Source organism: Helianthus annuus, chromosome 3 (assembly GCF_002127325.2).
Source record: "Helianthus annuus cultivar XRQ/B chromosome 3, HanXRQr2.0-SUNRISE, whole genome shotgun sequence".
NCBI lineage: Eukaryota > Viridiplantae > Streptophyta > Magnoliopsida > Asterales > Asteraceae > Helianthus > Helianthus annuus.
The window spans coordinates 161,093,572-161,105,278 of record NC_035435.2 but is presented as its reverse complement, the minus strand read 5'-3'; the positions used below and the strand labels follow the sequence as shown (position 1 = coordinate 161,105,278).

The 11,707-nt window shown below is 34.2% G+C and overlaps 1 protein-coding gene across 1 annotated transcript; it reads left to right on the top strand.

Annotated features, from left to right (window-relative positions):
* The first annotated feature begins 5,512 nt into the window (after window positions 1-5,512).
* On the top strand, window positions 5,513-6,892 carry LOC110932316 (UDP-glucosyltransferase 29). Its single transcript, XM_022175660.1, has one exon. It carries the CDS (start codon window positions 5,513-5,515, stop codon window positions 6,890-6,892), a length of 1,380 nt encoding a protein of 459 aa, XP_022031352.1.
* The last annotated feature ends 4,815 nt before the right edge of the window (window positions 6,893-11,707 follow it).

Here is an 11,707-nt window from a genome sequence, read left to right as displayed (position 1 = left end):
TTTAGTTGGTTCATGAGAATTATTATTGTTTGTGATTGCGATAATGTGCGACATGATTAAAACGACATTTCGAAATGAATGAACGTTCAAGTATAAAATCACATATAAATTGAGATACATAAAAGAGAGGCTCAATAAAACATAGGAATGTTTCGGGTAGAGAAACGTCGACAATTCCAAAGTGGGTCGAAAGTCCTTTCGATTTAGAGATATTGTGCTTTGGCCTATAAGTAAGATACTCTCGTCGAGAAGCGATTAACGGTATCTTACCCTTCCGGTTACTACACATCTCTAAATGATTGGAACATTCGGGACTTTGGCGAGAATAAAAATCAAGGAATGGGACTTAATCGACAAGATGCGGGTTTCACCCCTAACTTGACGATTTCGTACCCTAAATGTGGTTGGTACTTGTCGGCCAAAATAAAATTTTGACACTTTGACAAGGGTCCACTAGAGTTGAAATGGAAATTACCATTAAGTTGTGGATGTCACTCCTAGCTTAATGGTGAAATTTCGTGCAAAAATAGATTAAAGGTAGAGTGAGAGTCGTTTACCAAATTGTGGGTTTCACGCCTATTTTGGTAAATTCGTCTCGATAATGTATCAAGAATATATAAAAATATAGCATAAGTGTATTTGTGTTTGCCTTAGGAAAGGCACATAAATTTATTAACAAGAAGTGTAGCTAGGAAGCATGTAAGATAGAGCACAAATGTTTTAAACAACAAATAAGAGACAAAGTTCCTAAAACTATAGACTAGGGCAAAAGCATGGCAATTTTCCTAATTCCCTATAGTTATGGCTCTGATACCAATCTGTCACACCCCAACCAATGGCGGAAACATCGGGATGAGACGAAGTGTGAAGATTGCTCGAGACATCATAACGCTATTTGTGACAATAATTTAATAATCCAAATTTCATTTCCAAAATAAATGTCAAAACATTACAAGAAAAGCAAATAACAACATTGTTCAACATAACATAAACAAAATTGATACAACACTTTAAACCTAAACGTCTAAGTGAGTATCTAGGCATCTTTGCTATCCGTTTTCATTTCATCATCATCAACCTGTAACATGTTTAAAAATACAATTCAATGCAAAAGCAAAGGCGAGTATACAAGTTTGGTACGTACATAGCATAAGATAAAAAGTGTGAACAATTCCTCATGGCAAGCATATGATTCAAGATAAACCTTAAATATGGCATGTGTCTAACATATCAAACCAAGAAAACGCAATATGCTCAAGACATAACCTCAAGTTTACGGGCGGGTCGTTAATCCTATAGCGCTACATATGTCAAGGTTTGGCTCGTACGAAGTTAATGATAAGTTCAACACATAAGAATAACCCAAGTTTAAAGTATCAAGTCATCACGTATACAAGCATGTTATAGGAACGTTCATGTGTTTAACAAAGTGTTCATGTGTAAGTTAATAGGTAAACATGTTACACCCCAAAAGTGGTAAAAGTAAAAAGGGGGAAATACGAGTATACTCACGGTTTACAAGTGGTGACTTGAAATTCCGAGAGCAAGTTTGTAGATGAATTAGTTCGGAGCACCTTGTCCTTCTACACAAGGAAACGTAGGTGTGTGAGTTTGGCGTATAACGGAAGATTACAGATTCGGAGTTTTTAATATATAGAAAGTAACATAGGTGAAAATAATCATCTTGTACGCATAACTCTTGTTCTTGACACTATTGAAACTCAAAAAAGTTGGTATGATTTCATGGATTCTAAGATCCATTAGAGTCATAACAAGGGCATGGTCATAGATGATGTAACGTCCACTTAACAAATAACTATTAAGTCATCATCAAGTCTTAGTTACTTAGATGTATACATATAGAATAACTTAGATATTATATAGTTTACAAGTCTTATGATTCAAGCATGAGGTAGGAGATTAATGTCTCCATTTAGGTACCTCTTTGTGTCATAGAATACATACATGAGGTAGGAAGAACAAGCTTCCATTTAGGCACCTCTATTGTTCACCACTATACTTGTTATAAACAACAAGGAGGGTCATGAACATACAAGTATCAAGGTATTAACAACAACTAATCTATAGCAAAACATCAAGTAATGAGTGGATTCTTATGAAGGATAGCCCAAGCTAATCCAACCATCACACATTCAACAAGTTTCACACTTGAACATTACTTGTGGGTAAAACCCTAATTAAAAACAGAAAGTTTATGAGGTTTTAACCTCTGATTTAGATGTCTCAACCTTGTTTTTAAGCTTAACCAACCATGGGATAAGTTGTAAGCATTAGGACATAGGTATGAGATGTGTTGGACACAAGTTGCATAGATTTAAACAAGTTTTTGATGAACATAAAAACAAACAGAAAGTTTATGGACTATTTCGGGGCATTTCCAGGTCTGATTTCTCCAAGGAGAAGTCTAGGAATCGAACCCCATGATTATACAAGCAAGTAGGAAAAAGAATCGAGTGAATCGGATAAGAATTGAGTGAGTTATGCTCATTTTCGTGAAGGGGTGTCAATCTACTCGAACCTTTGCTTTCAGCTACGGTTTGGAGGATGTTTTGAGAGTTTTTAGTGTTGCAAAAGTGGTAGGGAGGCTGGTTATAAGTGGTATTTATAGGGGGAAGGATTAGGGTTTCAATGGGTTGGGCTTTGGAAGTGTTTAGAAGGGGTTACACCTTGAAACTAGCCCACAAAACCCAACTATATGGGGCTGAATTTTGCTGAATTTGGGCTGCCATGTTTCTTTAGTTTTTTATTTTTTTAAAACATTATAATGAGTAATTTTATTAGTTAAGTTGTGTAATAATATGCAACAATGTTTCCCCTAACTTGTAACAAGGTGAAATATGAAATAAAACATGATTTAACTAGGCAAAAAGTGTAATGTACAAGTATGTAACATGTTTGTAAGTAACAAGTATATGTCACATATTTACAAGTTCAACATATGTTTGTAAGTATCACAAAGAAGTATCAAATGATCTCATGATTAATCGTATTATGGTGTATGTATAGTATGTAACAAGGAAATGCAAGTTTTCATTCATGATCAAAATCTCGAGTATACAACGAGTACTAGAAGGAACGAGTACAATGATACAAAGCTTCCAAAATTAGCAACACGAGTAAGACAAGCTATAAATAGAAAGTACAAAACACAGGGCGTTACAATTTAGCCGGTGGATAACCTATACTCACCAAGAACCAATAAATTAACAACCTATATAACAAAAATAAACAAAAAAATCAACATAAAACTAACCGATTTGAAGTAGGAATGAAAAGATTCGCCGGATTTTGGAGAGGAAACCGTGAGTCCGCTGAAGATTTGGGGGAAAGTAGGTGGAGGGAAACAAAAAAGGCGCTGAAATATGATCTTATTCGATCGACCAATAGGGGCGACACTTTGTCCCCGCTATTGATTGATGATGTCGCCGATGTTGATGTAATAGATCCGCAGCCGTTGGATCATGGTGACAATCGTATGGCTATCGTTCAACAAGGGACACCGGATTGCGGATTGGACCAATAGCGGCGACATGTTGGCTGTCGCCGCTATTAATGTCGCCGCTATTACTCTAAATTCTTGTAGTGATTCATCAAGCCATGTTGAAGCAACTAGATAAGGCATGACTCCCTCCCCGTTAGGGCTGACAATTGGTTACCTGTATAAGACATGATTAGACCTGTTTACTGAAAATATAGCATGTGATTTTTACTTTTTTTTTAAAATAATTTAAATTAGAAGGCTAGGATCCATCATTGCTCCTTCTTAATACATAAAACATAAAACTGTGCTATAGACATGTGAGATATAAAGTAGTTAAACGAGTTGTATTCACGTGTTGTTCGCGTCGTCAGAAACCTGTTAAACCTGCTAAGATACGATTTGTCAGCACTACTCCCCATTAGAAACACGGGAAAAGTTCTCGTACAAACAATCTTATCGTACAAAATATACGAAAGGCATGACAAAGTAAAAAAACGGTGACATTTTTTTAATTATTTACTCGTAGAGTAATTATCAAAATTACCCTACAAATGATCTTGTAGGGTAATTTTGATCTTGTAGGGTAATTTTGTAAAATGTGCTTGTAGGGTAATTATCAAAATTACTCTACAAGTGTATCAAAATTATTCTATTAGTTTATCAAACAACATACAACTCAAAATTATCATACAAGATCATTTGTAGAGTAATTATGACACTCTACAAAATTACCCTACAAGATTAAAACTATCTTATAAGATTATTTGTCGAGTAATTATGAATTTATGATATTCTACAAAATTACCCTACAAAGATCAAAATTACCCTACAAGATCATTTTACAAAATTATTCTACAATAAAATTACCCTACAAGATCATTTGTAGGGTAATTTTGATAATTACTCTACGAGTAAATAATTACGAAAATGTCATCACATTTTTGCAGTAAAACCTTCAGCTCAACATTAAAAATATTTGTATTTGATTTTTTTATTAGAAACACGACACCTTTTCTTTTCTCTCATTGACATATCATAACTAAATAAAAGATCTCTCAACCAAATTTTGTAACTAACAATATATCATTTTGGAACGTATAAATATATATTTATTTTTTAACGGCTTTGAACTTATAAATTTAATACACAAATACTATATATCATTTTAATTTATTAAAAGATCTAACCAAATCCCAATATAACCAGAAACCGTTAAAATATCTTCTGTATTAATATTAAGTAGACCATTATAACAGTTAATATCTTAAGCTAAAATAACTTTTTTTTTCTTTAATTTTTTTTTATTATGAATAACATTTTATTTATAACTGACAAGTTAAATCAAAACAGAAGGTAACGGGCAACAAGCTGCATCGTCACCCCTTTTTTTATTTTAATTTTCAAATCAAAATAAGTGTTTTCTTATTAATAAAATATTTGTGAAATATAAGATATATGGTGATGAAGATTAGATAATAAAACTTTACGTGTGCATATACATTTTTATGAATTCTTTTTTTGAACAGCATACATTTTTGTGAATTCAATATTTTAAAGTTATTATTCAAATTAAAATATAGCCGTTCCAAATAAATAAATTGTAATATAAAAGAATAATTTGACTACTTTACAAAAATCGAATTTTATCTTTTTTTTTTTTTTTGTGTGTAAAATTAAATTAATTTGATAAAATATTCAACTAGAAATTAAACACTTCAAGATATCTTTCTTGAGTTCCATTCTTAATAAAAAAAAAATAATAACCGCAATAACGTCCGAGTCATTATGAAAAAGAATCTACCGTTTTTTTTAAACTAAAATATCCCAGGATCCTACATGTAGAAAGAAAATTTCATATTTTCATGCAATATCTTCCATATATGTAGCAAGTAAAGAAAGTAAACAACTTTCCATACAAGCAAAATCTCTCTATATATAGTGTCACATCCCAAACTCGAATACAACCACATTGAAATTTAGTTTCATACCTTTTGATTTTTGCAAATGATGATGAACAACCAAGGAAGAAAACGTACTGTTTTGATGTTCCCATGGTTAGGCCATGGTCACATTTCTCCTTTCCTAGAACTAGCCAAGAAACTAAATAACACAAACCTTTTCAACATCTACCTTTGTTCAACTCCTGCTAACCTCGATTCCGTTAAGAAAACATTAACGAACGAGTGCGGTTTATCCTTGGTTCAACTCATAGAACTTCACCTTCCCACATTACCCGAGCTTCCACCACACCTTCACACCACTAATGGCCTCCCTATCCATCTTATGCCTACTCTCAAACAAGCTTTTGACATGGCAAGCCCCGGGTTTTCACAAATCTTGAAAACCCTAATGCCCGATTTGCTCATTTACGACATTCTACAACCATGGGCTCCGCAGGCGGCTGCAGCCCTTGGAATCCCTGCCGTGGTCTTCATCACCACTAGTGTCGCGGCTGCCAATAATACCTATCATGTTGAGTGCACGGAAGATAACCGAAAAGATATAGAGCGTGTGCTTGAATGTTATCACAATTCGTCAAGCATCATTCTTGTCAAATCGTTTAAGGAGATCGAAGGTAAGTATGCCGATTATTTTTCTATTTTGAGTGGTAAAAGAGTCGTGCCAGTGGGTCCACTGGTGGTGGTCCCACCAGTGGACATGAAACAAAATAGTGTGATCGAGTGGCTTGACAAAAAAACCGCTAGATCCACTGTTTTTGTTTCTTTTGGGAGTGAGTATTTTCTGTCTAGTGCTGATTTGGAAGAAATAGCATATGGGTTAGAAATGAGCAATATGAATTTCATTTGGGTTTTAAGGTTTCCAAAGGGGCAAAAAGAAATAAAGGTTTGGGATGCATTGCCATTAGGGTTTCTTGAAAGGGTAAAAAATAGGGGTTTATTGGTTGAAGGGTGGGCTCCACAAACAAGAATATTAGGGCACAAAAACATTGGTGGATTTGTGAGTCATTGTGGTTGGAGTTCGGTAATGGAAGCTATGAAGTTTGGTGTTCCAATAATAGCCATGCCCATGCAGTTTGACCAGCCGGTCAACGCTCGGTTGGTGGTGGAGGTTGGGGTGGGCGTGGAGGCAATGAGGGATGGTAACGGGCGGCTCATGCGGGAGAATGTGGCCGCGGTTGTGCAAAATGTGATGGTGAGTAAGTTAGGGGAAGCTGTGAGGGAAAAAACTAAGAAGATGAGTGTTGCATTGAGGGTGAAAGGAGAGGAGGAGATTGATGCGGCGGTGGAGGAGCTACGGCAATTATGCAAAACTGGCAGCGGCGGTGACCTCCATGAAGAAGAAGAACAAGAAGGAGAAGAAGATTCAATAGATGAAAGGGCTGAAAGGTTTATCAAAAGGACTTATGAAGAGATGAGAATGCAAGGGTAGGAGTCATCATCTTTATAAGTTTGTTAAGTTACTTCATGAAATATTATATTTTGAGAGTCTTATTTATACCTTCACAATAGTTTTTTGAATATTGTGGGAGGGTTTTAGGGTTGTTTTTCTTTAATTTTGGCATATGTTTTGGTTTTTAATGACATGGTTTTTAAAGAAAACGACCCCAACTTTTAGTTTTTAATATTTTTTTAATAATATTTATGTGTTTTTGGTTGAAGCTAGTGAGGATCGAGAGATGTCCAACAGGAAAGGCTACCCTTTTTTAGCCGAAGTATCAATTATCTAATAAGTAACTTTTAGTTTTTATCTACTTCTTGTAAAATAATAGTTTCAATGGATGGCATGTTTATGAAACTTGTTAAAAGTTAAAGATGGAACCTTGAAACAATGGTAAGAATGCGCTTATGAGGGAGGAACGGGCACTTAAGGGTATGAACCTCTAGCCCTGATCAACCAACACTTATTATGTCAAATTTTGCTCAAAATATCCGTTAGTAGTAACACACTGGCGGCACCTACCCATGCCATAAACTATTTTTTTTTTAATTTTAAAAAAAGTTAAATGCCCAAACCAATCAAAACCCACCCACTAATCCCAAGGTCAACAACATCCTCAAATAAACTTGCACTAGTAAAGCTACTAGCTTAACTAACCCTCCTTGCTTACCCTAGGGGGTGGCGGCGGTGTTATGGCACTAGTTCAAATCCTTGATCCCTGACCCTGGAGTGCCCCTCCCCCCCGAGACCCATATTGGTCTGACACCTCCCTGAACCCCGCGTATGTGGAGACTCTTGCACCGGATCAAAATTTATAAAATCCATCTAAATAAAAATAATAATTTTGCTATAAATCGAAATCAAATGATTTAAAAGGTAGGAATGTTTCAGAAATTAGTAAATTTAGAAGGTCACTTAATTTGACGGGAATGTAAAGGAAACAAATTGAAAGCAACATCAAAAACCATATTGAATCTCTTCCTTTAAAGGCAAAGAAAACTAACATAATAGTAAACACTACTAGAAAAGGGGACAATTTTCTACAGAAATTTCCTACACAATTTTTTTCGTTACAGATTCTAACACTTTTATGACGAATTTCCTACAATTTTTTTTCAAGATTTTGTGACAAATTTTCGTCACAGATTTCAACACAAGCTAGCAAACGTCCGGACCCAAAACAATTCTCCGTGTGATCAACTCGTCATACATAGGCAGGCGATATTGCAAAGCCCACCAAGCGAATACGTTTATTTTTAAAAGCACCCAAATGTTCCAACTCAGTATGTTTATAGGAGAAGCATGACTAGCATCATACCAAAGTTTCTTGACCGAAGCCATATCATACCAAAGTTTCTTGACCGAAGCCACCGAAAAGTTGCCCGAGTCATCACCCTTCCAGAGCCATTGAGCCGCCGGCTAACACTTAGCTCTCGTTGTTATCTGTCGGCTAAGACTTAGCCCCCACTTTTACATGTGTTGTCCTTTGATTGGATTGCTTGTGGTCCTTGATGTACCTTATGAAAATTTCCGTGTCAGACTAATTTCTAGCTGTCTAAGCCAGTGGTGCTTGTTTGCCAGCTCAATTTAGATTTTTCATATATATTTTGTTATCTTGTTGGAACATTCACATCCTATCCACTAAATTATGTGAGAAAAGTTTTTAAATTATAAAAAGTAGTTGTGAGTGGAAGAGAGAAAAAATGATATTGTTCATCTTTATATTTGAAGGGATATTGTTCATCCTCTATAGTTTTTTAATATATTTTGAAAGTGGTTGTGAGTAGAAGATAGAGAAAAAATTATGATAAAGATATAAAATATTATTATTTAATTGAAATGAGAGAGAAAGTATAGTTATTTTTAGTGTAATTATAAAGTAGAAAATAATGAATATATAGGATGTGAATGCTCTTATATCAACATATCGAGTTTGATGATTTACGTGTGACTATATGAAGTAAAAAAATATTGGAGTTGCACTCCATTCTATAAGAAAAATACCACTATTACAGCCAAAAAAACTTCAAATCTCTCGCAAGCTTTGATCATCAGTTATGTGCGTGTAAAATGAAAAAAAAAAAATACATATCAGCAAATTTATACTAAATCCTGAAGATATGATTCAACTCTATGGTTCTTCGGGTATGCTCTCAAGCATCATAACTTCCTCGCTAGGACTCCACGGATGATGAACTAACGAAACACGATTCGCTGGTACTTTCGTGAGCTCGGTAGTCACGTTCTCGAAACTGAGAGTTCCTGATCCATCACATTTTGAGAACAACTTCATTGCTTCTGCCTTGGTCATCACCACTTTGACCCTCACTATACCCTTATTTTGGTTGTCATACTTATCAATATGTGTGGTTGCATGTTTCATGTCTCGTTTATATACGGATTCGGTTGTGCCTTTAGCAACACCCCTTTTATGTTTCGCGTCTAAATCGTCTCTAGTTACGTATCTTGAAGCTTTCTTTCTAAACTTGCATATTCTTGCAAAGCTAGAGCTCAAGCAGCAAAACATCGTGATAGTGAAGGTGATAGATAATTAGATATAGATTGAATGGTTAAAGATGATGTTGTTGATGATGATGGAGATATATATAAAGATGTGAAATACTCACTATTTCTATAGAGTGGAATTTGGGTTTAAATTTTGCGTATGAATTGGACTACACTTGTTCTAAAAACAATATGATATAAATTTCCATACAATAACCAAACACATGTGGTCAGAATAATAATAAATTAATTCAAAAGGTACAATTGGTGACGTCTAATAAAAGTCATTAGTCACGTATAATACTTTGAGATAATAACGATAATAAGAGTTAAATGCCAAAATGATCCCGGAGGTTTGATATTTTTGTCATTTTAATATAAAATTGAAACTTTTTTATTCTAGTTTTTATGGTTTTAATTTTGTTGCCATTTTTATTTAAAATCTAATTTGGGTCTGATTTTTCAATTAATCACATGCCTTTTAGAGAAACAATTTAGCTGGAATTTAAAATTAAAATAAAATAAAGGTTACTCAAGCACATGTTATTACGTATAAATATACTATACAAATCAATACATGGAGTGCATATGAACATAACTTGGCGTATCTTCGTTTACATATAACTAATCTGTATTTTATTCTTCGTTTACATATAACTAATTTGTATTTTATTAAAGTTTACAACTAATTTGTATTTTATTAAAGTTTACAAGTGGTTTCAAAGTTCAAACGCTTGGTTTGCATATGTAACTAGTTTGTATTGATTTCTCAATTTTTAAATTAATGGACTGTAATAGTTATTTTCAACAAATCTCGAGAATAAAAAACGTCATTAACACTTTTGAAAATTTTATTTGTTACAAATATCATATCTCAGTCGATGATCATATTCAGTCTTAGGCTGAAATTTGAACTTTATTAAGAATTTTACACTATAAACTAGTCAACATTAATAAAAAAATAGAAATCTGAAGAATCTTCACCATAAATAAGTTAGGTTTCTTAGATGTAACACTATATGTAGAAAAAAATGTAGGCGGTCTCAATTAATCTCAAAGAAAGACATAAACATAGTTTGTTTTCTTTCGTGATGTTCTCATATTTTGACCGACACATATTGACCACGAAACTATTCAATGTGATGTTATCATATTAATCAATAATCAATTTAGAACAATGTCGATATTAATATTATGGAGGAAGAGAAATTAATTAACCCATTCCTATGTAATTATTTTTTCTTGTTCCCTCTCATGTAACACATATCTTTCATGTTGTGAACTAAACAATGGTAGTATTGGAGTTATCTTCGTTGATCTTTACACGAGGGGCAAAAAGTAATATGAAGAACTACATGTCAAAACTAAAGAAAAAATGAACTTGGTTTAGTTTTGTTCAACTTTTGTAATGATTGATGATAATCTTCTTCTACATCTTAATTGATTTCCCATGATTTAAGGGACTGAAAATAAGTTTGTTCAAAAACAAGAAAAAAATCTAGAATTCTTGTTAAGATCCCAAAACTTATTCAAAACGAACAAAAAGGGATATAAGGAATGATGTTGGAAGAAAGGGGCTTCTAACCCGAATTGATTCGTTCATGATTAATCAAGTGTCCTAGGGAATATATTGCATGGTTTTTTATTGAGGGTGTGAAATGGGCTTCTAACCCGAATTGCCTCTTGGGAGCCCAGACGAGGAGCCCAACTAGAGGCTCTTGTCGACACCCTGAATGATGGAAATGTGCACAAAGGAAACAAGTGGGTTCCTAATTAGGCTATAGGGTGTGGTCATGACCCTCATGGTCACCATGACCCTCCACATTAGCGTCATGTCACCCACTTCTAATCCATCATCCAAATCCACTACCCTAAGGGTGTAGTCAAGACCCAAACCACTATTCTCTTATTTTAATTTATTTTTATGAAAAGGAAAATGAAATATTAAAAAAGGAAAGGAGGCTCATGGTTGACATAGTTTAATCCATGGGAACCATGTTGGATGAGGCAAATGGGTGGTGTAGCAATCCATTAATGGCATTAATAGTCCTACATGTCGATTGATGACCCAACCCATGCTCCCCACACCTAGTGGCGTTCAAAATTATCCATATCCGAAAATCCGATCCGAAATATCCGATATTCGAACTATCCGAAAATATACGAAAGATACGGAAAATATCCGAAAACTTATATTCGGATATCAAAAACTATACGAAATATCCTGTTCCGAATTAAAAATAATAAAAATTTAAAATTAAATAAAAAATTGGATATTCGGATATCCGATTCACTATCCCA

Excerpts from the sequence above, each read along its gene's own strand:
- LOC110932316 (XM_022175660.1), top strand. The coding sequence starts at position 5,513 with ATGAACAACCAAGGAAGAAAACGTACTGTTTTGATGTTCCCATGGTTA.